Source organism: Pseudophryne corroboree, chromosome 1 (assembly GCF_028390025.1).
Source record: "Pseudophryne corroboree isolate aPseCor3 chromosome 1, aPseCor3.hap2, whole genome shotgun sequence".
NCBI lineage: Eukaryota > Metazoa > Chordata > Amphibia > Anura > Myobatrachidae > Pseudophryne > Pseudophryne corroboree.
The window spans coordinates 798,029,613-798,056,938 of NC_086444.1; the positions used below are offsets into that span (position 1 = coordinate 798,029,613).

General features: G+C 45.5%; 1 protein-coding gene across 5 annotated transcripts in view; it reads left to right on the plus strand.

Annotated features, from left to right (window-relative positions):
• EGF (epidermal growth factor) overlaps positions 1–27,326 on the plus strand; it is a 230,742-nt gene that overhangs the window by 196,861 nt on the left and 6,555 nt on the right. For 4 of the 5 annotated variants that reach the window (XM_063918864.1, XM_063918837.1, XM_063918855.1 and 1 more), the window contains one exon: positions 3,959–4,036. The exons of the other annotated variant lie outside the window; for it this stretch is intronic. In XM_063918864.1, the coding sequence (XP_063774934.1) occupies positions 3,959–4,013 (55 nt within the window). In that variant the 3' untranslated portion in view covers positions 4,014–4,036. The remainder of the gene's footprint in view (positions 1–3,958; positions 4,037–27,326) is intronic. 5 annotated transcript variants of the gene reach the window in all.

Genomic DNA, 27,326 nt, shown 5'->3' on the forward strand with positions numbered 1-27,326 from the left:
TTTTTTTACTGATATTTGGTGTTTTGGTTTTGACATGCTCTGTACTATGCCATTGGGCATCGGCCTTGGCAGACGACGTTGCTGGCATTTCATCGTCTCGGCCATGACTAGTGGCAGCAGCTTCAGCACGAGGTGGAAGTGGATCTTGATCTTTCCCTAATTTTGGAACCTCAACATTTTTGTTCTCCATATTTTAATAGGCACAACTAAAAGGCACCTCAGGTAAACAATGGAGATGGATGGATTGGATACTAGTATACAATTATGGACGGGCTGCCGAGTGCCGACACAGAGGTAGCCACAGCCGTGAACTACCGCACTGTACTGTGTCTGCTGCTAATATATAGACTGGTTGATAAAGAGATAGTATACTCGTAACTAGTATGTATGTATAAAGAAAGAAAAAAAAACCACGGTTAGGTGGTATATACAATTATGGACGGGCTGCCGAGTGCCGACACAGAGGTAGCCACAGCCGTGAACTACCGCACTGTACTGTGTCTGCTGCTAATATATAGACTGGTTGATAAAGAGATAGTATACTCGTAACTAGTATGTATGTATAAAGAAAGAAAAAAAAACCACGGTTAGGTGGTATATACAATTATGGACGGGCTGCCGAGTGCCGACACAGAGGTAGCCACAGCCGTGAACTACCGCACTGTACTGTGTCTGCTGCTAATATATAGACTGGTTGATAAAGAGATAGTATACTCGTAACTAGTATGTATGTATAAAGAAAGAAAAAAAAACCACGGTTAGGTGGTATATACAATTATGGACGGGCTGCCGAGTGCCGACACAGAGGTAGCCACAGCCGTGAACTACCGCACTGTACTGTGTCTGCTGCTAATATATAGACTGGTTGATAAAGAGATAGTATACTCGTAACTAGTATGTATGTATAAAGAAAGAAAAAAAAACCACGGTTAGGTCACTGGTATATACAATTATGGACGGGCTGCCGAGTGCCGACACAGAGGTAGCCACAGCCGTGAACTACCGCACTGTACTGTGTCTGCTGCTAATATATAGACTGGTTGATAAAGAGATAGTATACTCGTAACTAGTATGTATGTATAAAGAAAGAAAAAAAAACCACGGTTAGGTGGTATATACAATTATGGACGGGCTGCCGAGTGCCGACACAGAGGTAGCCACAGCCGTGAACTACCGCACTGTACTGTGTCTGCTGCTAATATATAGACTGGTTGATAAAGAGATAGTATACTCGTAACTAGTATGTATGTATAAAGAAAGAAAAAAAAACCACGGTTAGGTGGTATATACAATTATGGACGGGCTGCCGAGTGCCGACACAGAGGTAGCCACAGCCGTGAACTACCGCACTGTACTGTGTCTGCTGCTAATATATAGACTGGTTGATAAAGAGATAGTATACTCGTAACTAGTATGTATGTATAAAGAAAGAAAAAAAAACCACGGTTAGGTGGTATATACAATTATGGACGGGCTGCCGAGTGCCGACACAGAGGTAGCCACAGCCGTGAACTACCGCACTGTACTGTGTCTGCTGCTAATATATAGACTGGTTGATAAAGAGATAGTATACTCGTAACTAGTATGTATGTATAAAGAAAGAAAAAAAAACCACGGTTAGGTGGTATATACAATTATGGACGGGCTGCCGAGTGCCGACACAGAGGTAGCCACAGCCGTGAACTACCGCACTGTACTGTGTCTGCTGCTAATATATAGACTGGTTGATAAAGAGATAGTATACTCGTAACTAGTATGTATGTATAAAGAAAGAAAAAAAAACCACGGTTAGGTGGTATATACAATTATGGACGGGCTGCCGAGTGCCGACACAGAGGTAGCCACAGCCGTGAACTACCGCACTGTACTGTGTCTGCTGCTAATATATAGACTGGTTGATAAAGAGATAGTATACTCGTAACTAGTATGTATGTATAAAGAAAGAAAAAAAAACCACGGTTAGGTGGTATATACAATTATGGACGGGCTGCCGAGTGCCGACACAGAGGTAGCCACAGCCGTGAACTACCGCACTGTACTGTGTCTGCTGCTAATATATAGACTGGTTGATAAAGAGATAGTATACTCGTAACTAGTATGTATGTATAAAGAAAGAAAAAAAAACCACGGTTAGGTGGTATATACAATTATGGACGGGCTGCCGAGTGCCGACACAGAGGTAGCCACAGCCGTGAACTACCGCACTGTACTGTGTCTGCTGCTAATATATAGACTGGTTGATAAAGAGATAGTATACTCGTAACTAGTATGTATGTATAAAGAAAGAAAAAAAAACCACGGTTAGGTCACTGGTATATACAATTATGGACGGGCTGCCGAGTGCCGACACAGAGGTAGCCACAGCCGTGAACTACCGCACTGTACTGTGTCTGCTGCTAATATAGACTGGTTGATAAAGAGATAGTATACTACTAATATTATATACTGGTGGTCAGGTCACTGGTCACTAGTCACACTGGCAGTGGCACTCCTGCAGCAAAAGTGTGCACTGTTTAATTTTAATATAATATTATGTACTCCTGGCTCCTGCTATAACCTATAACTGGCACTGCAGTAGTGCTCCCCAGTCTCCCCCACAATTATAAGCTGTGTGAGCTGAGCAGTCAGACAGATATATAATATATATAGATGATGCAGCACACTGGCCTGAGCCTGAGCAGTGCACACAGATATGGTATGTGACTGAGTCACTGTGTGCTGTGTATCGCTTTTTTCAGGCAGAGAACGGATTATAAATAAAAGTGGTGGTCACTGGTCACTATCAGCAAAACTCTGCACTGTACACTACTGAGTACTCCTAATGCTCCCCAAAATTAGTAAATCAAGTGTCTCTCTAATCTATTCTAATTCTAAACGGAGAGGACGCCAGCCACGTCCTCTCCCTATCAATCTCAATGCACGTGTGAAAATGGCGGCGACGCGCGGCTCCTTATATAGAATCCGAGTCTCGCGATAGAATCCGAGCCTCGCGAGAATCCGACAGCGTCATGATGACGTTCGGGCGCGCTCGGGTTAACCGAGCAAGGCGGGAAGATCCGAGTCGCTCGGACCCGTGAAAAAAAACATGAAGTTCTGGCGGGTTCGGATTCAGAGAAACCGAACCCGCTCATCTCTAGTGTGGATCTGATAATGGTGGAGAATATCTCAACAAAGAGGAACAATTCTTAAGGGAATACAGAATAGAGCATCAATTGCCCATTGCTCATAAAGCTGAGCAAAGCAGTTTTAGTGAATGAGCTAGTGGAGAAAGCAAGATGTACAGTATGCTGACTGCTGAAATGCTGAAAGAAGAAGGCCTGGGGAAACAGTTTTGGGCTGGTGATTTGTCTGAACCCTGCACCGCTGCAAGCTCTGCTTCATGCTCCTCCTCTACCAGTGTAACAGTGAGTACGACTGTACTACCACTTGCACAATAAACCACACTGCCTTCGTTAAGCTACACTAGGCTGGTTCTCGGATCATCTTGCAATCTGCTGGTGTGTACATCTGTTAAACCAGCACCTGTGCACACATTTCCAGCACATTATGCATTGGAGAGCAATCCACACATACTGTAAGTGTGTTGGCATACTTCCTAGAATTTTAAAGCAAAACTGGAAGAACACCTATTCAGTATTTTGGCATTGTCCTGTAATATACAAAATCTTGTTTTGTAGTGGTTCAGTTGTTTTTTCTCCTTAAGGAAAACTACTGTGCTTGATGTCCACTTTATGATTCTCCTTTCCCTAATAATTTAGTACAAAAAAGACTTAGTTAAGTATATTATAGTTTAATCATGGTTATGTGTGGGTAGTGTTTCGGTGCTTTCACGTCATGTTCTATAAGCAGTTGATCCGCTGTGAAACTGCATAGATAACATCAGTGAAATGTTATTAGTCAGAATGCTACCATAACCATCTTATTTTCCCTACTAATCTATTTTTGTTTTCCCTGCAAGGCATCAGCGCGTGCGAAGCAGAGACACTGATGTGTGCCACGTCCAGCCGCGTTAGCAGCAAGTAGAAGCCAGTCTGAGGTACAGTAACTCTTTAATAATAATCTAGCAAAGGATCAAAGCGCAGTTGGGATCCACTTGGGATTATCCATGAAATAATTCACATCTTCTATACATTAAGTAGCTGCCAGAGTCATCTAGTGCTTTGCCCTGAACTCCAGTTCATCTTACTTTATTGTTATCCCTCAAAGTTCACAGCTGCCTGAATGTTCTGCAGCTATGAGCCAGTGTTATTGTTAGCCTCAGCACACGACAGTTGGAAAACTGAATCTAAATTAAGGAAATGACAAAGTTATGACATGGCACATCGGTGTCAGCCACTATCATATTAGTGGAGACCCTGTGTTTCCAGAAACCCAAAGCTTTATGTAAAATGCACACCAATTTCTTTTCATGATTAAACTCATTTGAATGTGTAAATATATTTCTCTGCTATGCTGTCTCATATGTCCTCCTGCTGCTGGAAATGTCTGGTTTATTGCAAAGAAAACATTAGGTTTTTATCTCATACACATGGAATGGGAACGCTGGGAAATAATGTACCAATTTTGGTTATTCCCTCCTATGTAATACATAGGAAATGCTGGTGGATGGGATGCCGGTGGTCATATGACCGACACTAGCATCCTGATGCATAGAATCCCATCCCTTTACCCCCCTAACCCTCCCGTTTTGCAACCTAGCCCTAGCCTCCCCCCCCCCCCCGCAGCCTAACCAACCTAACACTCCACAGTGATGCCTAAACCTAACTCCCCCTTCTCAGCAGCCTCAACCTAACCTTCCCTTCCCTGCAGCCTAATCCTAAACCTCCCCCGCGGGTGCCTACTCCCCCCCTTCCCACCGCAGCCTAACCAACCTAACACTCCACAGTGATGCCTAAACCTAACTCCCCCTTCTCAGCAGCCTCAACCTAACCTTCCCTTCCCTGCAGCCTACTCCTAAGCCTCCCCCGCGGGTGCCTACCCCCCCCCCCTCTCCCCCAGCCTAATCATAACCCTCCCTTCTCCGCAGCCTAATCCTATCCCTCACTCCGCATCCTAAACCTAACCCGCCCTCCCCTGCAGTGAAAATCTAGGAGACCTGGCTATACTTACATTTGGGCTGCTGCTGGTCGGGATTCCGAGTGTTGTTAGAGTTCCGGCACCGGGACTTTGGCCGTGTGTCTGGATTCCTGCACTGGTATTTCGTCACGACCACCGGCATCATGACCCATGGCCGTCTTTTCATATGTGCTCAATGGGCAGTTGCACAAGGGCCCCAGGCATATAAGGGCCCTAGGCTGATAGCTGAGGGTCCCCTTTTTCCAGGGGTACCAGATTTTTGAAAATCGGCCCTGTGAAACCGGAGATATCCGACTTCAAAGCAATGGTCCCTATCCAAGCCTGTTAATTGCTCTTCTCAGCCAGCTTGGGTTCTGTCTGACATACAGTATTTGTGAGGGTATACTCCAAAAGCTGGGACTCTACCCTTCAGTGTACACTGGCAGCTTGTTTCTACTATGTCCAGAACCAGAGATATCAGCCTTCCAGCAGCTGGTCCCTGCTCCAGCTCCACACACCTGGTATACAGTTTTATATTTTCGTCAGTGTATTGTTCTGTCTCCTGAACTCTGATCCCCAAGTCCCCAGTGCCTCCTGAAAGATGGGACTCTCCAGTTTTGTTTCCCATTGAAATCTAAGAAATTAGAAAACTATTTCCAGGACTTGGAGATATATGCAGTCAAGCAAGTTGTCCTCCCACCAGAAAATGATGAATATGAAGCCCACACAACTATCCACACCTCCCTTGTGTATTAAATGCTGTATACCGCCCTGGAAGTCATGTTCTGGGGCTCCTTTATTACGCCCAATGTCCCCTTCTACAGTTTAGTGTTCTCTCTCCTGCCCCTTCTCCCACCACCTGTGCAGTAAAGGAGTATTTAGCAGAAATTACTGCTCCAGGTCCTACATGCTGAACGGAAGATAGAACACCCCCTACCGCCCGCGGGACATCAAAGCTACGCTTATAGCACCCCCACCACTACCGCTAGAGAATGGGTAGGGGTCCCAGTTCATTACTTTACCCAGGGGACTATACTGCTGTTAAGACGGCCCTGTCCTTACCGCATCCCCCTCTCATAGATAAACTGCTATAGTATAATGGATATGGCATATGCCAGGTCAGCTCAGTCCTGAGCCCTTGTTCAGCCACACCCAATCTCTACTGTTTCCCGCCGTCTAAATCGTTCCTTCAAGGACCACCCCGCCATTTCTCAACACTCTGTCCCGACACTGCTCCTGCTCCCATATGTACCCAGGCAGCTGGTCCTCCTCTCAGAAGTCTGACCTGTCTCCCTCGCAGTAGGAGACATTGTGACACATGAATAGCTCTCCACTGGCCCCCACTGATGCATGTACAGGCCGATGGCCTCTGGATCCAATCCAGAGAACCAGAGTCATAGCATAAGTGGAGTCCGTGTCCCAACAAGAGCTTTTCTTGCTAAATTCCTTTGTAAACTTTCATTATTGAATTTGCAGGATTTGATAAGGCTGATGCTTTATTATTTTATCTTCTCTGTCCTAGAAATTTTATATTTGTTAGTCACTTGCATTTTTGTTAGTTGCAAGGTCACACTAAAGGTCTGGAGAGACTTATCTTGATTTCGGGTGTAGTAGGGTATGCCGGCGGCCGGGCTCCCGGCGGCCTGCATACCGGCGCCGGAATCCAGACCGCCGGCAAAACTGGCACCCTTAAAAGATTGTGTAGACTTTCTATATCCGCTTTATGACTGATTTTCCAGGCTTCTCTTACACGAAACACAACTTTATCTAATATGATAAAGGGGGAGCAAAATAATTTTTCTATTTGAATAATATATTCCATAGTGTGTATATATATACATAACATGACTTAAAATATCATTGAGCTGTCATGCAGTCACTACAAGATAAACAACATGCAGTATCTGCATAATTTATCTATATAAATTATACCAGGTAGGAATGTAAATGTCAGCTCTAAAGTATGCCATCCACACTACAGTATTCATCGTGTCTGTTCCATACAAGCAGTCCCCATATTAATTTTATTTAGCATCCTTTACATTATCCATTATTTCCTATAATGCCACATGTATGTTTTCTTACCAGTAATAACAATTGTGCAGAAAAAACGCATGCATGATAGTGACATTTAGGAAGCTGTCCCTATGTAATTTACATTTGTAGCCCAGGACAGTTTTCTTATTACTTTTAAAGCTATGGTGACAAATTGTGGCAGCTGCACTGCTTCCTGTACATGTAACACACCCTCTCATGGAGTACAAGCCACACTGTCCACATTGTGGCACAATAACTTATATTTTTGTATATATATATATATATATATTCAGTGTCGGACTAAGGCATGTAGGGCCCACCGCGGGAATACAGTGGTAGGAGCCCATGTTAGGGGTGTGGCCAGTCTGCAGAGGGGGTGTGGCCTGCTACCTCATTGGTTTGACTAGCCATTAGAGAGGTGCAATGTCTGGGCCCCTTCATAAATATATACAATAAATTCAGCTGCTGCATGTATGATAATGTACCAGATTAATGACAGATTAATAACAGCAATGCACTGTAGAAAATACACCATAGTCCAGTATAAGGTAACATATGTATAATGCATAATTTGAATGCACAGTCTGGAACCTGGTCCTTAGAGCAGAAGGTGGGGCCCCAGGCAGTAGGGCCCACGGTGGTTTCCCCTGTACCCCTGTGGGCCAATCCAAGCCTGTATATATTTGTTATAAATCAGGGTGCATTCCAATAGTAAAACATAAATACAAAACTGCTTCTGTTAAGGTGCATACACACGGTGAGATTTTGACTATCTTTGATTCTGACTGTGCGATATGGTCTATGCAATATTGAGATTATGTGTGCTTGCGATATTGGCTATGTGCGATTTTGACTATACTTTAGTATTAGATAGTCAAAGTTGACTTGCCTGCACAGGCTATCTAGCCTTGCGAAACCGACCCTTGTATATCTGTGTGCGACTGGGTTTGTATATGAAGCAAAATGGAACTTGGCGTGGAAAAAAGAAACAGCCACTGCATTTTAGCACTTTGTATGCAGATTCAGAGACTCAGTCGCACACAGATACAGTATATAAGCATTGCATATCAAATTAATCAGCACCGTCTCCCATTGCATCTCCCTGTGACTAAGATGCATTTCTGGGCTTAAGAAGACATAGGTGGACATTTACTAAGCAGTGATAAGAGCGGAGAAGTGAGCCAGTGGAAAAGTTGCCCCATCAACCAATCAGCAGCTCTGTATTATTTTATAGTATGCAAATTATAGTGCTGATTGGTTGCCATAGGCACTTCTCCACTGGCTCACTTCTCCGCTCTTATCACCGCTTAGTAAATGTCCCCCATAGTCTCACGAGACTTAGCGCACCAAGAGGGGATGTTTGGCGCGAATATAGCAATGATGTATGAGGACACATTTGTATTTGTGAGCGATGGGTGGGGTCTGGGGAAAGGAGGCAAGGTGATATTCCATGAGAACAGACATGCATGTATTATTTTTGCAGCTATTTAATCATTCATCAGTCTCTGTACTATTGGAGCTTACAGCCTAAATTCCCTACAATGCACTGACATACATAAATACAGGGATCTGGTAAGGATCCCGGTGGTCTAGATACCGACAGTCGAAATACCAACGACACTGCTCGGAATGCCGGTGACGGCATCCTGACAAAGGTCACAATCCCAGCGCCTGAATCCAGAGCGTCAGGATGGATCCCGAACGAGCGTTCATTGGGGCTGTCCTCTGGTAAACTGCGGGGGTGAGAGAGGGGACGGGGTGTGTTTGTGTAAGTTTGAGGGGGAGGTTAGTTTTAATAATAATAATAATAATTTTATTTATATAGCGCTCTTTCTCCAACAGGACTCAAAGCGCTTTACAGATATCAAAACCAATGCGGGGGGGGGGGGATCATTCAGAGTTGATCGCTTGCTAGCTACTTTTAGCAGCCGTGCAAACGCATTGTCGCCGCCCACCGGGGAGTGTATTTTCGCTTTGCAGAAGTGCAAACGCTTGTGCAGCAGAGCGCCTGCAAAATAATTTTGTGCAAAACAATACCAACCCTGTTGTTACTCTTCGTGTGCGTTGATTCTAATGACGTAGGGATGGCTTTTGACCTCACACACCCGCCCAGCGTTCGTCCAGCCACACCTGCGTTTTCCGACACGCCTGCGTTTTTCTAAGCACTCCTTGAAAATGGTCGGTTGCCACCCAGAAACACCCAGTTCATGTCAATCTTCCTGCGTTCTGCCGTGCGACTGAAAGCTTCGATAGAACCTGTGCAAAACAAAAGGACTTTGTACCCGTACGTCGCGCGTGCGCATTGTGGTGCATACGCATGCGCAGAAATGCAGATTTTTAGCCTAAGCGCTGCACTGCGAACACCGGCAGCTAGTGATCAACTCGGAATGACCCTCAGAATACAGAGGATTTGAGTATTACAGCAATAGATCAGCAACACAGACATAAAAGAAAACCTTAAGCACACAGAAAGCATAATGCATGATTGGTGTAGGCATTTTGGGTAATAACTTCCAAGGGTTGTGTATTCCACCCTCACAAGGTACCAGCGGCGTTTCTAGAGAGGAGGGGATCCATGTGCAGACTCTGTGTGTGGGCCCCCTCCTCTCCTGTAGCCGTCACAACCACTGCTAGCACTCTCAGCACTGAGACTCTGGCACAGTGCCAGAGTCTACAGCGCATGCGCAGGACTCCGAAAAATGGCCGCAGCGCCATTTTTCCAGAGTCCTGCGCATATGCTGTAGACTCTGGCACTGTGCCAGAGTCTCTAGTGTTCAGTGCGCTAGCAGTGGCGGTAACGGCTACGGGAGAGGAGGGGGCCCACACACAGTCGCCGATGGACGCCAGAAAGGTAACTATAGAAGAAATGGGTGCAGTGTGTGTGGTGTAGGCTCCCTCTGGACCCAGGGGCCTGTGTGCACCGCACACACTGCACCCATTAGAGATACGCCAGTGCAAGGTACCAGGTGCGGCAGCCATCTTGGGCGCACAGCGTAGAATTACCCAGGGGGGAATAGTCTACCCCTAGAAGAGATGACACAAAATGGGGGTGATTTTAGAGTCCTACAGTTCAGAGTAGGGTTCCAGCAAAACCACCAGGCCCTTGTATTTTTCATCCCATCCACAAGTGTACCATATGGGGCAGCCATGTTTGGCACACTTCGAAGGTTACACTGTGGGAGGTGAGACATACAAGGGCCAAGTGCCTATATGGGAAAACTGACACTTATGTAGTAGTATGATTTACCCTGTATGTATGGCGCAATGGCAGGGTGTGCAATCACTGGAGGCAAACATTACAGGAAAAGCACACGGTGGGGTGGAAGAGCGAGAAAGGAGAAAAAAAAAACGGGGGGAGGTGGTGTTTTGTTCATATGTTTGTAAATCCAGTCATCAGGACACAGAGACATGTGAGTTCACTGCTGTGCTGTTTATTCCAACACCAACTCCAGGCACACTGCACACTGGACCACCCACTTCCCAGCATCCCCCTGGTCCTAGGGACCATCACTGAAGATTCAAGCTTACACATGTTAGTAAGGGAGTGTCTACAAATATTAAGCATTCTAATACACTAACATCACATCCTCTTTTCTTTAAAGATAAGCCCTGTACGCTTCAATGCAACAATTAACAACATCATATTAAGAACATCATCTAACACGTTTTAATGAGTCTCTCAGGTCTGCGTATTTCCCTTTTGGGTCTTTCATACACAGTCTGTGTTTCATCGACCATGTTGGACCTTTCTAGAATCGTGGTTTGTTCACCATTATGAGGATCATCATACATGTCAGATGAAGGGTATTCTTCAGTCATGTTGTCTTCATTATGGTTAGGTTGAGATCTTAAATCCACCCGATTTCTTCTTACTTCCGTTCCATGCTCTGTACGTATAGTATAAGATCTTGGTGCTACTTGTGCTTGCACAATACCTTTCTGCACCTAAATACCTTTCTCGTGATCTCTGAGACGGACTTGGTCACCCGATTTTAGATCAGATAAGCTTTTTGCTCGCCTGTCATGGAACAGTTTCTGTTTCGCCTGTTGACGTTCCTTACTCAGTCTGACAAACGCTGAGTTATGTGTATTAAGCAGTTCATCATGTATCGGGAGAGTTGCTCTAATCCTCCTTCCCATCAGCATTTGTGCAGGAGAAAGTCCATTCTGTAAAGGTGTACTGCGGTAGTTTAAAAGACTTTTGTAGAAATCTTCTTTACCTTCTTGAGCTTTTTTAATGAGACTCTTTACAGTTTTTACTGAACTTTCCATCAACCCATTTGAGCGTGGATAGTGGGAACTTGACGTAGTATGGACAATTTCCCACTCATCAGCAGATTGTCTAAATTTAGCACTGGAAAACTGAGGACCGTTGTCAGTGAACACTTCCATAGGAACACCATGCCTTGCAAAGATTGACTTCATGCAATTGATTACGGCTTTACTAGTAGTTGTATGTAGTGTCTTCACCTCAGGGTAGTTAGAGTAATAATCAGTCACGACAATGTAAATTTTCCCATTACAATCAAACAAATCTGCGCCAACTTTCTGGTACGGTCTCTCTGGCACTGCGTGAGGACTCAGTGGCTCGACTTGTTGTTTCGGTCTATACGTAAGACATAATTCACATGTAGCTGTAGTCTGTGCTATGTCTTGGTTCATTCTTGGCCAATACATAACTTCACGCGCTCTCCGCTTACATTTTTCTTCTCCTAAGTGGCCTTCATGTATCTTGCACAGCATAGTTTTTCTTAGTCGTGCAGGTATGACAAACCTATTGCCTTTGTAAATAATACCATCGACAACTGTAAGGCCACTGCAGTACATCCAATAATCATGGATAGACAGCGGGCACGCATGTTTTTCTGCTGGCCAACCTTTCAGAATGACATCTTTCAACACTTTTATTGTGTCATCCATCATTGTTTCAACACCTGGAATATGTTCAAAAATCATGTGTATCTTTTTGTGATATACTTCTGGAGCAGACAATATTCCATATGGTAGTCAAAGAAATCTGTATCTACCTTCTGGTGTATTAAATGTACAAAGCTTAGAGCTGGCCTCATCTAGCTTCATTTGCCAGAATCCTGAAGATGTCCAATTTACTGAACCATTTTGCTCCCGCAAATTGCGACATGATTTCATCTCTGGTTGGTAGTTTGAAATGTTCTCGTTTAATAGCTTTGTTTAAATCTCTGGGGTCTAGACATATTCTGAGTTGTCCATTTTTCTTTTCAACAATTACTAAGGAGCTTACCCATTCAGTAGGCTCATCAACTTTCTGTATCACACCCAAGGCTTCCATGCGATTTAACTCTTGTTTCAGTTTTTCTCTCAGCGCAAACTGCACTTTTCTACAGGGGTGTATCACTGAAGAAACTTGCGTGTCTATATTTATTTTATGCTCTCCAGGCAAACAACCTAGACCTTCAAACAAGTCTCTTTATTCTGTAAACATCGATTTGCAGTCATCTTCTACTTGTGATGTCACCATAAAAACTTTCTTTAGCAAGCTTAGTTTCTCACAGGAAATGAATCCTAGAATCGGTTGTACATTTTTATCCACAATCAGTAAAAATGTTTTAAACTGTTGTCCCTTATATTTCAGTGTCACTAAGCATGTACCTTTCACAGGAATTTCCTCCCCAGTGTACCCTGTAACTTTCACTTTGGTTGGATGAATTTTAGGTTTTACTCTAAAAGTCTTATAGTCTTGAAATGATATTAAATTCACCTGCGCACCAGTATCAAGCTTAAAGGGAATGACAATCTCGTTCACAGTTAAAGGGACAATCCATTCTTTCTTATCTGCATTGCAAAGTTCAATGCAATCCACAAAGAATTCATCTGTTTGTTTAACAGCATGCACCTTGGTTGTTTTACTTTTAATTTTACAGCATTTGGCAAAGTGATTAAGTCTACCACATTTCATGCAGGTTTTACCATAAGCGGGGCACATTTTAGAATTGTGAGCATTTCCACATCTACTACCAGTGCCGTAACTACGTGTGTGCCAGGTGTGCCTGGCACACAGCGCAGTTGTCCTGAGGGCGCAACGGCCCCCATACCCTAAAGTCAGCGGCTTGTAAAGATTCAAATTAACTCATTACAAGCCGCCTGTGCCGGAGGAGGAGAGGAGTAGCGAAGAAGGAAGAGGAGGGAGCCGCAGCAGCACTATGTAATTGGTAGCGGTGCTGCTGCAGCAGTCCCTTTCCTTCCACATAGGCTGGCCGCCGCTGCTGCGAATGCTAGGATGCGCTTCCCTCATCCCAGCATTCACAGCGGCGGCGCCAAGCCAACGCGGAAGGAGAGGGACTGCTGCAGCGGCGCCGCCGGCAATTACATAGCGCTACTGCGGCTCCCGAGTCCCCCTCCCTCCTCCTCCTTCTCCCCTGCACCGAGGAGACTGACTGCCGGAGAGATGGTAAGTATCATCTATTCTATTCTATCTGTCTGTCTCTGTCTATTTATCTATCTTTTTTTTAAAGAACAGTTTATTGAAAAAATGTTGTTACAATACAGCACTGACATTTCAACAAGATTGCAATACAAAAAATTAACAGAAAGAAGACAACAAAGAGAAGGGGGGTGAGAGGGGGAGAAGAGGGGGGGATGTGCATCGACACTCCAAGAGGGTGCAGGTAAAATTGTATATAGGCATAATCTTTTACACCAAGAGAAATACGTTTTCTTAGAGGAACAAGTATCCAGCAAAAACACTTCAATAGACCTCAGACACATAATAAAAAGGAAAAACAAAAAGACTTACATAACCTTGTCTCTTTACAAACCAAAAGTGAAAGGGGAGGTGCGTCATGAAAACTCAGCCACGCAGCCCATGTTTTAGAGAAGTGGAAGATCTATTCTCCACTATACTAGATAAAAACTCCATCTGATACGTGTTCCATATAGTCATGGTAATGGCAGCTATGGACGGAATAGTAGCAGACTTCCAATGGAAAGCAATCTTGCACTTCACCGCACTAGTAATGTGCCAGATTAGCCTCTGATCTGCTTTCTCCAGACCACAGATCTCTCGAGGGAATAGAAAAAAGGAAGGGGTAAAGGGAACCCTAGCTTTAGTGATGTTAAAAATACACCTATTAACAGCTAGCCATAGAGGTGAAATACTTGGGCATTCCCAAAAAACAGCAGTCGGAAATATATGTTTCAGGCGAGATGGGACCAAGTACCATCGAGCGTAAATTTAATATGAATTTTCTCTATGTCTCACTGCAGTGGCGGTGGCTACTAGACTTCGTCTAACTTGGGTCCACGTATCAGGACCAAGTTGTTCCCGGATATCCGCTTCCCATGCAACCTCATGTTTGGCCAAAGGGGGAAGTTTATGAGTAAGCATCATCTGGTATAGCGTAGAGATAAGTCCCTTTGACGGCGGCCGACTTAGGCAGAGCCTTTCCAGGGCAGTCCCAGACCATACTCCCACCTTCTGAAACCAAGAATAGTGAAAGCTACGCAGCTGCAAATATTGGAAAAAACATTGGTGCGGCAAATTGTATGTGTCCTGCAGGGCAGCAAAAGTTGGGAATCTCCGTAAGGGGGCAATATCATTAATAAACAGCAAGCTATGAGCCTTCCAGTTCCTAAAATTATGTGGGCCCCCACCCTCAGGGAATGCGGGGTTATCCCATAAGGGGTACAGCGTAGGAGGGGAGGAGATCAGGGAATAAGCCTTACAAAGCCTATCCCATAGAGTGAGAGTAAGTGTAATAGATGGGAAACGAGATAGGTTGGAATGCCTCTGCGATCGGGGGATCCAAAGCAAAGTGGAAACTGAGATCAACTGTGTTAGTGCAGATTCTAGCTAAACCCATCGTCTAGTGGAAATGACGACATGCCATTGACTGGCCTGTGATAAGTGAGCTGCATAGTAATAAAGCTTCAGATCCGGTACACCTAATCCTCCCTCATTAGCTCCACTAAACAGAGTTTTAAGTAGTACCCTAGGTCTCTTGCCAGCCCACAGGAACAAAGACAGCTTTTTCTGTAGATTTATAAAAACGTGTGAGGGTATAGTAACTGGCAGGGCTTGAAAGAGATAAAGGAAACGGGGTAAAACGTTCATTTTTAGTGCGTTCGCTCTACCTGTCCAAGAGATAAATTGCCCCGACCACTTTGTGAGATCTGACGATATCGAGTTAATAAGCCTAGGATAATTGGAAGCAAAAAAGTTGGGAGTGTGTTTTAGTTAGGTAAATCCCCAAATACTTCATATGTAGTTGTTTCCATTTGAAAGAGAAACTCGAGGCCAAGGATTGTCTAAGCGAATTGGGAAGGTGGAAGTCTAAAACCTCTGATTTCAAGTTATTCATTTTGAAGTTGGAGATATCACCAAAATCCTGCAAAATCTGGACTAGATTGGGGAGGGATATGAGTGGTTTAGAAATAGTAAGGAGAATATCATCCGCATACAAGGATATTTTGTATTCATCTGATCCTACAGTTATACCTGAGATATCCGAACTACTACGTATTTTGGAGGCTAGAGGTTCCACCATAAGGGCAAAAATGAGGGGGGAAAGGGGGCATCCCTGTCTAGTACCATTGTGTATCGTGAAAGGCTGAGAAGCGCAGCCGTTAACCAATATACGGGCCGTGGGAGAGTGGTATAGTGAATTAATTCCCGCTAAAAAATTATCCTTAAAACCATATTGGGCCAGAGTCCTATTCATGTACAACCAGGATATTCGGTCAAAGGCCTTTTCCGTGTCCAAACCCATGACCAAAGAGAGGGTTTTAGAGATATTAATAAATTGGATAGTATCAGCAGCTCTTCTAATATTGTCATAGGCTTGTCTACCCGGCATGAATCCGACCTGGTCCGGATGGACCAGATGAGATATCACCCCAGCGAGGCGGTTGGCCAAGATTTTTGCAAATAATTTTAAATCTGAGTTTAATAACGAAATAGGCCTATAATTACTGCAACTAGTAGGGTCTCGGTCGGGCTTTGGGATAACAACTATCTTTGCTGTAGTGGTGGCTTTATCAAAAGGGGATCCAGACAAAATATAATTGAAGAAATCTTTTAGGAAGGGTGTAAGGGATAATTTTAATTTCTTATAATACAATGCTGGGAGCCCGTCCGGGCCAGGGGCTGAAAAGTTTTTGAGCAATTTAATTATAAAATCAATCTCCGCAGCAGTGATTTCCATATTAAGAGATTGAAGTTGTGTTTCCGATAACCTTGGCAGTGAGCAACTAGACAGAAATGCATCTATGCGGTTTTGCATATCTGCAATACCTACAGGGTTAGGGATGTTATATAAAGTTTGGTAAAACTCCAGAAAACTATTAGCTATCTTTTGAGGATCATAAATTTGGGTTATGCTGGGCATCATTAATAAACAGTATCCTGTTCCTTTGTTTTCGGGAACGAAGACGAGCGGCCAGGAGAGAATCTGTCTTATCACCATTAGCGTAAAATTTATACTGTAGCCATCTCATAGTTTTGGCTGCTTTCGCAGAAAGAATCTGGTGTAACTGACCTTTAAGAGCTAACAATTTGTTATAGATTGAACGTTTAGTGTGCTGCTAATGTTTGAGCGTAAGAGCTTCAATCTGGCGTTCTAAATTTGCAATGGCCTGTGCATCTTTCAGTTTCTGCGCCTTTGCCAGGGATATGAAATGACCTCGGATAGAAGCTTTGTGAGCTTCCCAAATTATAGCGGGTGAGACATCCTCAGTAGTGTTAAATTAAAAAAATTCCTCCTAATGATTTCTTCGTTTGCTCCACAACTTCCTGTTTCAGGAGGAGGGCGGAATTCAATCTCCATCGGAAAAGGAAGGCGAGGGCTGTGTAGAAGAAACCAACAGCGAGACCGCCAAATGGTCAGACCAAACAACTGGAGTGACCCAGGCCTTAGACAATCCTTGGACAGAGCCACCAGTAATAAAGAAAAGGTCAATTCTAGAATGAACCCTGTGGGGGATTGAATAATGTGTATATGTGCATTCGGAAGGGTACAAAACTCTCCAAGCATCAAACAGGCCTTGCAAAGAAATAGTGTCAGCTAATCGTTTAGATTCTCTAATAGTAGCAGGACTCGGTTTCCCAGAATTGGAGCGGTCCCACTGTAGGTCTAGAACTGCATTGAAGTCACCTCCCACCACCACTCGACCTCTGGAAAGTTTTGCTAAACATGGAAAAAAATCTTTGTGAAAGGCACCCTGCTCCAGATTCGGGGCGTAGACCGAGGCTACCGTCAGATATGACTGCCCCAGATTCAATACAAGAATATTGAAACGTCCCATTGGGTCTGAGAAGGATTGATCTATTGTGCAAGTGAGCCCATGGTGTAGTAGAAATGCTGTTCCCTTTTGCGTTCTATCTGAAGAGGAGTAGAAGGCCTGGGGATATGCTCGAGAGGACAAGGAAGGATGCATAGTCTTGAAGTGAGTCTCCTGCAAGAGGACTATGTCGGCCTTCTGTATCTTAAAAAATTGTATGGCCATAGTCCTCTTGCGAGGAGAGTTTAAACCATTAACATTTAACGTTAAGATACTCAAACTCATGGTGGATACCAATAGAATAAAAGACAAACAATATACCTAAGGAGTCGAATCCAGGAGTGAGAATGCACAGGGATACAAAGGGAAAATCTATATAATGAGAGAACAGGGAAAACAAAAAAGGTTGGTCTATAGACCAACAGTAAAACAAAATATGGTCGTAGTCTCAAGGACTCGACAGACATCACAGTTGAAAGGCCCCATCTAAGGAGATAGGGCCCACTGCGATGTGGGGGGTATGCTAGCAGCGTGACAAAAGAGAGGCATATTATAAATAAACCAGCTCTCAAGCCGGTAACACTACTAGACATGTCAAAAGAAAACAGATATGGGCGGGGCTGGGTAGACCCCTGCAGCTTATGTAGATTTACGGACAATTAAACCTGGTACTATGAGAAGTCATTATAAATCTAGCGAGATAGCTCAACTCTAAAATCTTAGTGGATCATATACTTTGTAACATGTATTACAGCCTATCATAATGATACTAGAAACCAGCCTGAAGCTGTAACTGCAGTAATAAAAGCAAACACAGCACAGTAATCAGCAAATAACAGAATACGGAGAGTATAAGCACCTCTAGGACCTAAAAGAAAAAAGGTTAAGCAAGAGAATTGAAAAATTTCAACAGTAACATTAACAGGCATGAGACATACTAAGCCAACCATCTATGCAGTCGACCACTCAGCTTGTGGTGGTGCATTCGAGTTCGGGCTATGAACCTGTCTGCGAGAAGGGGACTCAGTAGAGGCCGATATGATAGCTAGTCTCTTAAGGGAGTCCAAACCGTCGTCAGGAGTTTTCACCACCTGAGTCCTTCCATTGAACGAGAATTGGAGTGAAAATGGGAACCCCCATCTGTTCAGAATTTTCCGATCACGCAAGGCTTTTGTGACCGGTAACATTTCCTTCCTCTTTTTCAACGTGGAAGGTGCGAGATCTTGGAAAACATGCAATTCTGATCCTTTGTACAAGACCGCCGGAACCCCCCGACAAGCAACCAGAACTTTCGTTTTGATGTGGTAGTAATGCATCCGTATGACAATGTCCCTTGGAGGTTGGTCTGGAGGGGGCTTCGCATGGAGGGCTCTGTGCGCTCTATCCAATAAGAATTGGTCCTCTGTAAGATCAGGAAGAAGGAGACGAAACAAGCCAGACCAATAGTCTTGTAAAGCTGAAGCATCTATGGATTCCGTAACATTCCGTATCCGCAGATTGTTTCGTGTGGATCTATTCTCTTAATCCTCAACTTGTTCCTGCAACGACTCCGAGCGCAAATCAGACACCTCCTGGGTGATCACATCTTGATAGTTACATAGATCGTCTGTTTTATGTACCAATGTATCTGTACGGGAGCCCAAAGAGGAAAGATCTGATCTCGAGTCTTGTATGGCTGCCCTCAGCTCAACTCTGAAAGTGGCGGCAATTCGTTGGACCAGAGAATCATATTGATCAGAGTCAGTAGCAATGGGTTCTGATCTTGAGGGAGATGATGAGGTGTTGGGAGTGATCTTCGGCGAAGCGGGCTGCTGAGATGAATTTTTACCTCGTTTGGGGCCAAAGAATGAGGTTGCTGCCCCTGTGGAGGGCCGACGATTTCTATTAGCCATATCAAGGCTTGAGTTATTATGTCACTGCGAGGGATATAGTGACAAGAAACTAAGAGTTGCCCAAGAATCTAGAAATGTGTATGCAGCTACATAAATGAGTGGTTATAGGTAATAATAACAAAAGGGGTACCCAGGTGACCCGTGTTAGACTGTCATATGTGAACCTTCATATGGAGCTAGAGAGAGTGAAAGTAGCAATAAACAGTGGCTGCAGGAGGCGGCCCATGCAACAGATGCCACTACTCATCACAACAGATTGTAAGAGTCCCAGACCGATCCGGAGATCCTGGCCTGCAGTGACTCCAAATTCAGGTCCGGGTGTCCTTGTGTAGTCACTACTTCTTGCGAGGAGAACTTCCGTTGTAGCTGGTTGTGACACAATTCTGCAGAAGACTGATAGGCGCAAGTGGCCGATGCAGGATGTATGAAAGCTGATTATAAATTCCGGCAGATACCAGGCTGCCCGTATCCCAGCAGAGCAGGGCACACACACTCCGGAGGGCAGCAGACAAGATGGCCACTGTGCAGGCACAGGGTCTACAGAGGCGGCTCCGGGCGCATCCAGCCAAATGCGGAACAGACGTCAGCGGGGGTCTCGGGAGAGAGGTTGGAGAGAGCTTGTGGAGTCGGGACTGGATGTGTCTCCGTCAGTACGGAGCTTCCGGACGCCCAGTTCTGGGCCCGGCTTCCGGGTGAGAAGCAGGCCGCCGTTTGCAGATGTGAGACGGGCGTTAGCGGGAGTCCCGGGGCTCTTTAAAGGCGGTGATATGGACGGAGAGTAGGGGAGGTGCCGAAGCATGAAAATTGGCCCTTGGCCCGACATGTCTGGAGGTCCTGCGGGATAGCTCCAAAATTGAGGCACCGGCTTCTGGAGTGTGGGCTGGCCGCAACCCGTGGGAGCCTCCACAGCGCTCCCCGATTCCGCGGTGTAACCCAGATAGGTGCAGCGGATCAAGGGAAGGAGGTGGAAAAGAGAAACCGGGTAGGTGGCTAGGGTAGGGCAGGTGAGGGGGGAATATAGTAGGCACAGCAACAGGAGTTGGAGGAAGCTGCGACCGCTCCCCTCTGATGCCAAGCCACGTCCCCTGTATTTTTATTTATTTATTCACTTTTTGTTTTAAAGTTAATGCAGCTGTAGCAGCCTCAAACAGTGCCCGGGAGATATAGGTGCCAGAGGGCTCCCTCCAAGCATCGGCAGAAGCAGGGTCGCACAGAGCAGGCAGTGAGGTATCCACGTGGGCGCAATGCCAGTATTCAAGATGGTGCCGCCATACCTTGGAGGAAACCTTCCGCCGCCCATGCCCCCGGAGGCTGCTAAAAGACCAGTCAGGAGCGGGCACAGTGGCTGGCATGTCATGTAGGCCAGGATCCCCCAGTCCGGGCGTCGATCAGCGGAAGAGGCAGCTGCAGCAGGAGAGAGCAGGAGAGTCTACCCGCCCCTGGCTCTCCACAGCGCGACCGCGACGATCGGCGGGCGTCCATCTGAGGTAAGGGGGCAGCGGTCAGCACTCACCTCCTTACGGAGTAGCAGGGCAGAAGCCGCTGGGAAAGGTAATCAAGCAGTGGGGGGGCGCCCTCCGCGCCGGGCTCCAGGCACCAGAAGTCACTTCCTCCCGGATCGCATGAAAATGGAGGTCCCAGCTTCTCCTGGGTCAGAAGGCCGCAACCCGCACGGGTGTAGGAGACACCCGCCGGCTCCGCGGACCTCACTGCCCAGTACAGGAGTACCCCAGCTGGCAGAGATGAGTCCCCAATGTCACCAGGGAGCAGCTGGGTATTGATAAATATGTGCCCGATGCAGGAGCTCCAGTGGAACCCGTCTGCCCAGGTCTGTAGATAAGCCACGCCCCTTATCTATCTATCTATATCTATCCATTTATCGATCTGTCTACCTAATGTGTAAAAGGGGGACTCTGCCTGCCGTAATGTGTAAAAAGGGGACTCTGTCTGCCGTAATGTGTAAAAAGGGGAACGCTGTCTGCCGTAATGTGTAAAAAGGGGGACTCTGTCTGCCGTAATGTGTAAAAAGGGGGACGCTCTCTGCCATAATGTGTAAAAAGGGGGGCGCTGTCTGACAAAATGTGTAAAAAGGGGGACTCTGTCTGCCGTAATGTGTTAAAAGGGGGACGCTCTCTGCCATAATGTGTAAATAGGGGGGCGCTGTCTGACGAAATGTGTATAAAGGGGACCCTGTCTGCCGTAATGTGTAAAAGGGGCTCTACCTGGTGTAGTGGCGCTACTGTGCGGCGTAATTTGAATAATGGAGACTACTATAATATGTCATATGAATTGGTATTATTTTGTGGCCACACCCCTTCCCCTATATTTTTTGTGCGCACTGCCCCTGTTTTACATAGAGGGGGAGGGGGGCGCCGATGCCCTATCGTGCACACAGCGCTAAAATGTCTAGTTACGGCACTGTCTACTTACTACACATTTCCTTATTAGACTGTGGCTTAGACTGCTTCATTCTTGAGAATGGAGGTTTGCATGGCTCTGTTTTCTGCACTACATGGACATTAGCATCAACTTCCTTGTGTAACGTTTTGGCTTGAAATCTAGTTATTTCTGCAGATCTACACATAGTCACTGCCTTTTTTAGTGTTAGGTCTTGCTCTCTCAGCAGTCTCTCTCTGAGTCCATTATCAGGTATTCCACAGACAATACGATCTCTAATCAGTGAATCCTTTAAATCACCAAACTCACAGGTTTTACTGAGTGATTGCAGCTCGGTAACATACTGATCAAATCCATCTACAGACTTCTGCAAGATTCTTTCACACTCTGAGAGCACTAGCAGTCCAAGTTAAACTTCTGACACCATGTTTTGTTCATATGTTTGTAAATCCAGTCATAAGGACACAGAGACATGTGAGTTCACTGCTGTGCTGTTTATTCCAACACCAACTCCAGGCACACTGCACACTGGACCACCCACTTCCCAGCATCCCCCTGGTCCTAGGTACCATCACTGAAGATTCAAGCTTACACATGTTAGTAAGGGAGTGTCTACAAATATTAAGCATTCTAGTACACTAACATCACAGGGGGGGGAATAAACAATAGCAGGTAACCAGTGACAGAAGGAGAATTGGGATAACATTATTTTGTTAAGATCATAGTACGGGTGGGGATGAGAATGTGGGGGGCATACTCAGGAGCAATGGAGACGTCCCTGCTGAGCCTGGTCCTGGTGCTCTCCCCCCACAGTACCCTGCTCATCTTTAGGGTTTGGCCCTGGGGCAGACTTGATCTTCTCAGCCGGAGAGGCGGTAAGCCTGGGCCTGGAGATCTCATGGTAGAGGTGAAGATAGGACACATAATGATCCTAAGTTTTGTGGTTGTAACACAGTCCTTCTGTTGATTTTAGCTGCCACTTTATAACTAGCCACTTCATATACTAGGCACTGCAGCGTCCTAAGGGACTGGCGCCCTGACCTATACTGAATAAATATGTTCATACTGATTACAACCCCCTCCCCCACACAGCAACCGCCCACCTTCAGCAAAAGGTGTTAATCAAATCTAACAAATGTAAGGTCAGTAAACCCCACTCAATATCTATAAGTTTTTTGCATAGTACAGTTATAAAACCACTTAGAACAGCTTTCTAAAGTTTTAACCATGCAATGTAATGTGAAATAGTATGCAGTATTTACCGAATAAAACTTTAGCAAGGCAGTTGAAATAGTCTGCAGTATTTTTTATCATTTTTAGACTGCGGGGTGGGGTGGTTAGGGTTAGGCTGCGGGGAAGGGAGGTTATGTTTAGGCACCCCCAGGGGAGCGTTAAGCTTAGGCTGCAGGGGAGGGAGGGTTAGGTTTAGGCTACGGGAATGGTGGGGGTTTCATTTAGGCACCACCGGGGATGGTTAGGGTTAGGCTACGGAGTGAGAGGGTTAGGGGGCATTGGGGAAAGGTAAGCATACTTACCTAGCCCGTCGGAATTCTAGGCATCAGGATGTCGCTGTCTGAGGATCTTACGTTACCATTGCAGAAGTGTTTTGTTGCTTGTAAATTAACTTTCAAAAATCTTTATGTGGGTGATATTATATTATTATTATTATTATTATTATTATTATTATTATTATTATTATTATTTTTTTTTTTTAACCTGCTCTTATTGAATACTGGGGGTTATTCAGGTTAGATTGCAGATACTGATAAAAAGCAGAATCTGTAATTCTTTCTCATGCTGGGGGCCGCCCATCACACAGCAAGCCTGCCCAGCATGCTGACCATGCCACCAGGCGGCTGTGAGTGCAATTTAGTTGGGGGTTATCCAACAGTGGATGACCCCCTGCCTCCATTTTTCTATCGGAGCAGCTGTGTGTGACGTCACGCAGTTGCCCCAAAAATGCAGCCGACACCCCCCCGTTTTCCCTGGGCTGCCCCCTCAACAGTCTGACGCCACCCTTGCCCGCCCTGCGAACGCCTCTACCTGTCAATCTACCTGTTCGCAGCCAATGCGATATGATCGCATTGGCCAGCCAGCGCAGTCACACTGTCACTGTCCTAGCACCGGCGGCCAAAGTGAAGTGCCAGTATGACATACCTTTCATATTGGGACACTACTATTCTGATGTCATATACAAATTACAAAACTATCATAAAATATTTGTATGTGTGTTAAATGGGTGTGATATGGAGGGTCGACCACACTTGGGTCGACAGTGTCTAGGTCAACCACTATTGGTCGACAATAACTAGATCGACAGAGATTCTAGGTCAACAGGGTTTCTAGGTTGACATGTTCTATGTCGACAGGTCAAAAAGTCGACATGAGTTTTTTTTTGGGGGGGGGTGTCATTTTCACCGTACAGTAACTAGGAACCCCAATTAGCGCGCCATGCTTCGGGCAAGGTGCCTCGCTCCACTACCACTGCGCTCGGCACAGGTTACTATTCCCAATCGTAGTCCACGTGGATTGTTAAGTATGAAAAAGTTCAAAAAAAGAATAAAAATTGTGAAAAACTCATGTCGACATTTTGACCTGTCAACCTACAGACCCTGTCAACATATTTACTGTCGACCAATAGTGGTCGACCTAGACATTGTCGACCTAAGTGTGGTCAACCCAGAGTCCGGATACCGTGTTAAATATAGTGTACTGTTTTAATCTATATTAGACATACCAATATGCATAGTCCCGGACACGGCAAAGTTGCGGCACAGTCACAATTACACAGTGAAGGTACATAATTCTCCAACAGCACAGATTAGTGATTTGAGGCTCCTATTATACTGAAGCAGGAATATTGCGGAATCAAAAAGCACTGCTATATGAAACATAGTTCAGACACCAAACTTTTTGAATTTTCATCTGCATCTCATCCGTATGTATATTCGTATGTATTCATTTTGTGGGAGATAGTGAGCTGTACACTTCTGTAATTATATAAGACAGAATGCATGTGACAGCAGCAGCATCATCATTTGGAGAGGGAAATGGAAGCAAGTGATAAGACTGAGAGTTAGAACAGCCATACTTGCTATAATTTGCTATATACAGCAGTTTGTCCGATTTTATATTTTGTAATCATGTAATCAAATATGATTGATCATTATTGGCCCTGTTGATAAATTCAGTTAATCAGAACCTTTAGTTATCATCATATTATTTAGCCACCTAGATGTACACTGATCCTCACGCTGATCCTCACACTGGGCTTGCAGACGTGTAGCAGGTTCCGCCCATGCGTGTCTTTCTAGAGTTACATAGTGGAAGTAGCAGAATCTTCCAACAACATGGAATAGGAATATAGGGATTCTGTCATACTAATATGAGAAAATTGTGGTGCCAGTCATACTTCTAAATAAAACAAAGTTCATCCACTAATCTACTTATTAAATCTAAATGTGACCATTTTCTATGGAGTATATAGCAAGAGGATAATGTGGCATAACAGCAGACTCTGGGGGTCATTCCGACCCCATCGCTCGCTGCAGTTGCCTAGCGATCATCTCTGAGACAGAGGCGGTCGCTGGGCGGGAGGGGGCTGAATGGTGGCGTTAAGCCGCCATTTAGAGGGAGCGGTCCGGCCAACGCAGGTGTGGCCAGACTGTTGGGGGTGGGTGGGCCGCGGTGGCTGCGTGACATCTTACGCAGCCGCTGCGGCCAGCGGCAGCGACAATTCACTCCCGGCCAGCTGCAGGAGCTGCACTGGCCGGGAGTTACTCCTCAAATACAAAGGCATCGCCGCTGTGCAATGCTTTTGTATTTTTGCGGGGGGAAGTGCGGCACTGACATGCGGGGTGGACTAGCCCTGTGCTGGGTGTTCCCCCGCATGTCAGGGAAGATGATCGTAGCTGTGCTAAATATAGCAGAGCTACGATCAACTCGGAATGACCCCCTCTGTCAGTTACTGGCAGGGCTAGGGAAAAATGTTTCAGCTGCTCTAGCCTAATAGCTTGTAGCACTCCATCCACTACCATCACATCCAATATTTACATTTGTATTCAGTGACACATACCTCCCAACTATTCTTGAATCTGGGACAAAGGCGTGAGTGAGTGAGTGAGTGAGTGAGTGAGTGTGAGTGAGTGAATGAGACAGTCACTTACAGTTGTGAATGCCCCACCAGAACCATGATAGTTATAATAAGATTTTACTCACCGGTAAATCTATTTCTCGTAGTCCGTAGTGGATGCTGGGAACTCCGTAAGGACCATGGGGAATAGCGGCTCCGCAGGAGACTGGGCACAACTAAAGAAAGCTTTAGGACTACCTGGTGTGCACTGGCTCCTCCCTCTATGACCCTCCTCCAGACCTCAGTTAGGATACTGTGCCCGGAAGAGCTGACACAATAAGGAAGGATTTTGAATCCCGGGTAAGACTCATACCAGCCACACCAATCGCACCGTATAACTCGTGATACTATACCCAGTTAACAGTATGAAATATAACTGAGCCTCTCAACGGATGGCTCAACAATAACCCTTTAGTTAACAATAACTATATACAAGTATTGCAGACAATCCGCACTTGGGATGGGCGCCCAGCATCCACTACGGACTACGAGAAATAGATTTACCGGTGAGTAAAATCTTATTTTCTCTGACGTCCTAGTGGATGCTGGGAACTCCGTAAGGACCATGGGGATTATACCAAAGCTCCCAAACGGGCGGGAGAGTGCGGATGACTCTGCAGCACCGAATGAGCAAACTCAAGGTCCTCCTCAGCCAGGGTATCAAACTTGTAGACTTTTGCAAAAATGTTTGAACCCGACCAAGTAACAGCTCGGCAAAGTTGTAAAGCCGAGACCCCTCGGGCAGCCGCCCAAGAAGAGCCCACTTTCCTTGTGGAATGGGCTTTTACAGATTTAGGGTGCGGCAGTCCAGCCGCAGAATGTGCAAGTTGAATCGTGCTACAGATCCAGCGAGCAATAGTCTGCTTAGAAGCAGGAGCACCCAGCTTGTTGGGTGCCTACAGGATAAATAGCGAGTCAGTTTTCCTGACTCCAGCCGTCCTGGAAACATATATTTTCAGGGCCCTGACTACGTCCAGTAACTTGGAGTCCTCCAAGTCCCATGAAGCCGCAGGCACCACAATAGGTTGGTTCACATGAAAAGCTGATACCACCTTAGAAAGGAAGTGGGAACGAGTCCTCAATTCCGCCCTATCCATATGGAAATCAGATAAGAGCATTTGCATGACAAAACCGCCAATTCTGATACACGCCTGGTCGACGCCAAGGCCAACCGCATGACCACTTTCCACGTGAGGTATTTTAGCTCTACGGATTTAAGTGGCTCAACCCAATGCGACTTAAGGAAATCCAACACCACGTTGAGATCCCACGGTGCCCCTAGAGGCACCCACGGGGGCTGAATATGCAGCACTCCCTTAACAAAAGTCTGAACTAAAGGAAGCGAAGCCAGTTCTTTTTGGAAGAAAATGTACAGAGCCGAAATCTGGATCTTAACGTAACCCAATTTTAGGCCCGTAGTCACTCCTGACTGTAGGAAGTGCAGAAATCGACCCAGTTGAAATTCCTCCGTTGGGGCCTTCCTGGCCTCACACCAAGCAACATATTTTTGCCATATGCGGTGATAATATTTGCGATCACATCTTTCCTAGCCTTAATCA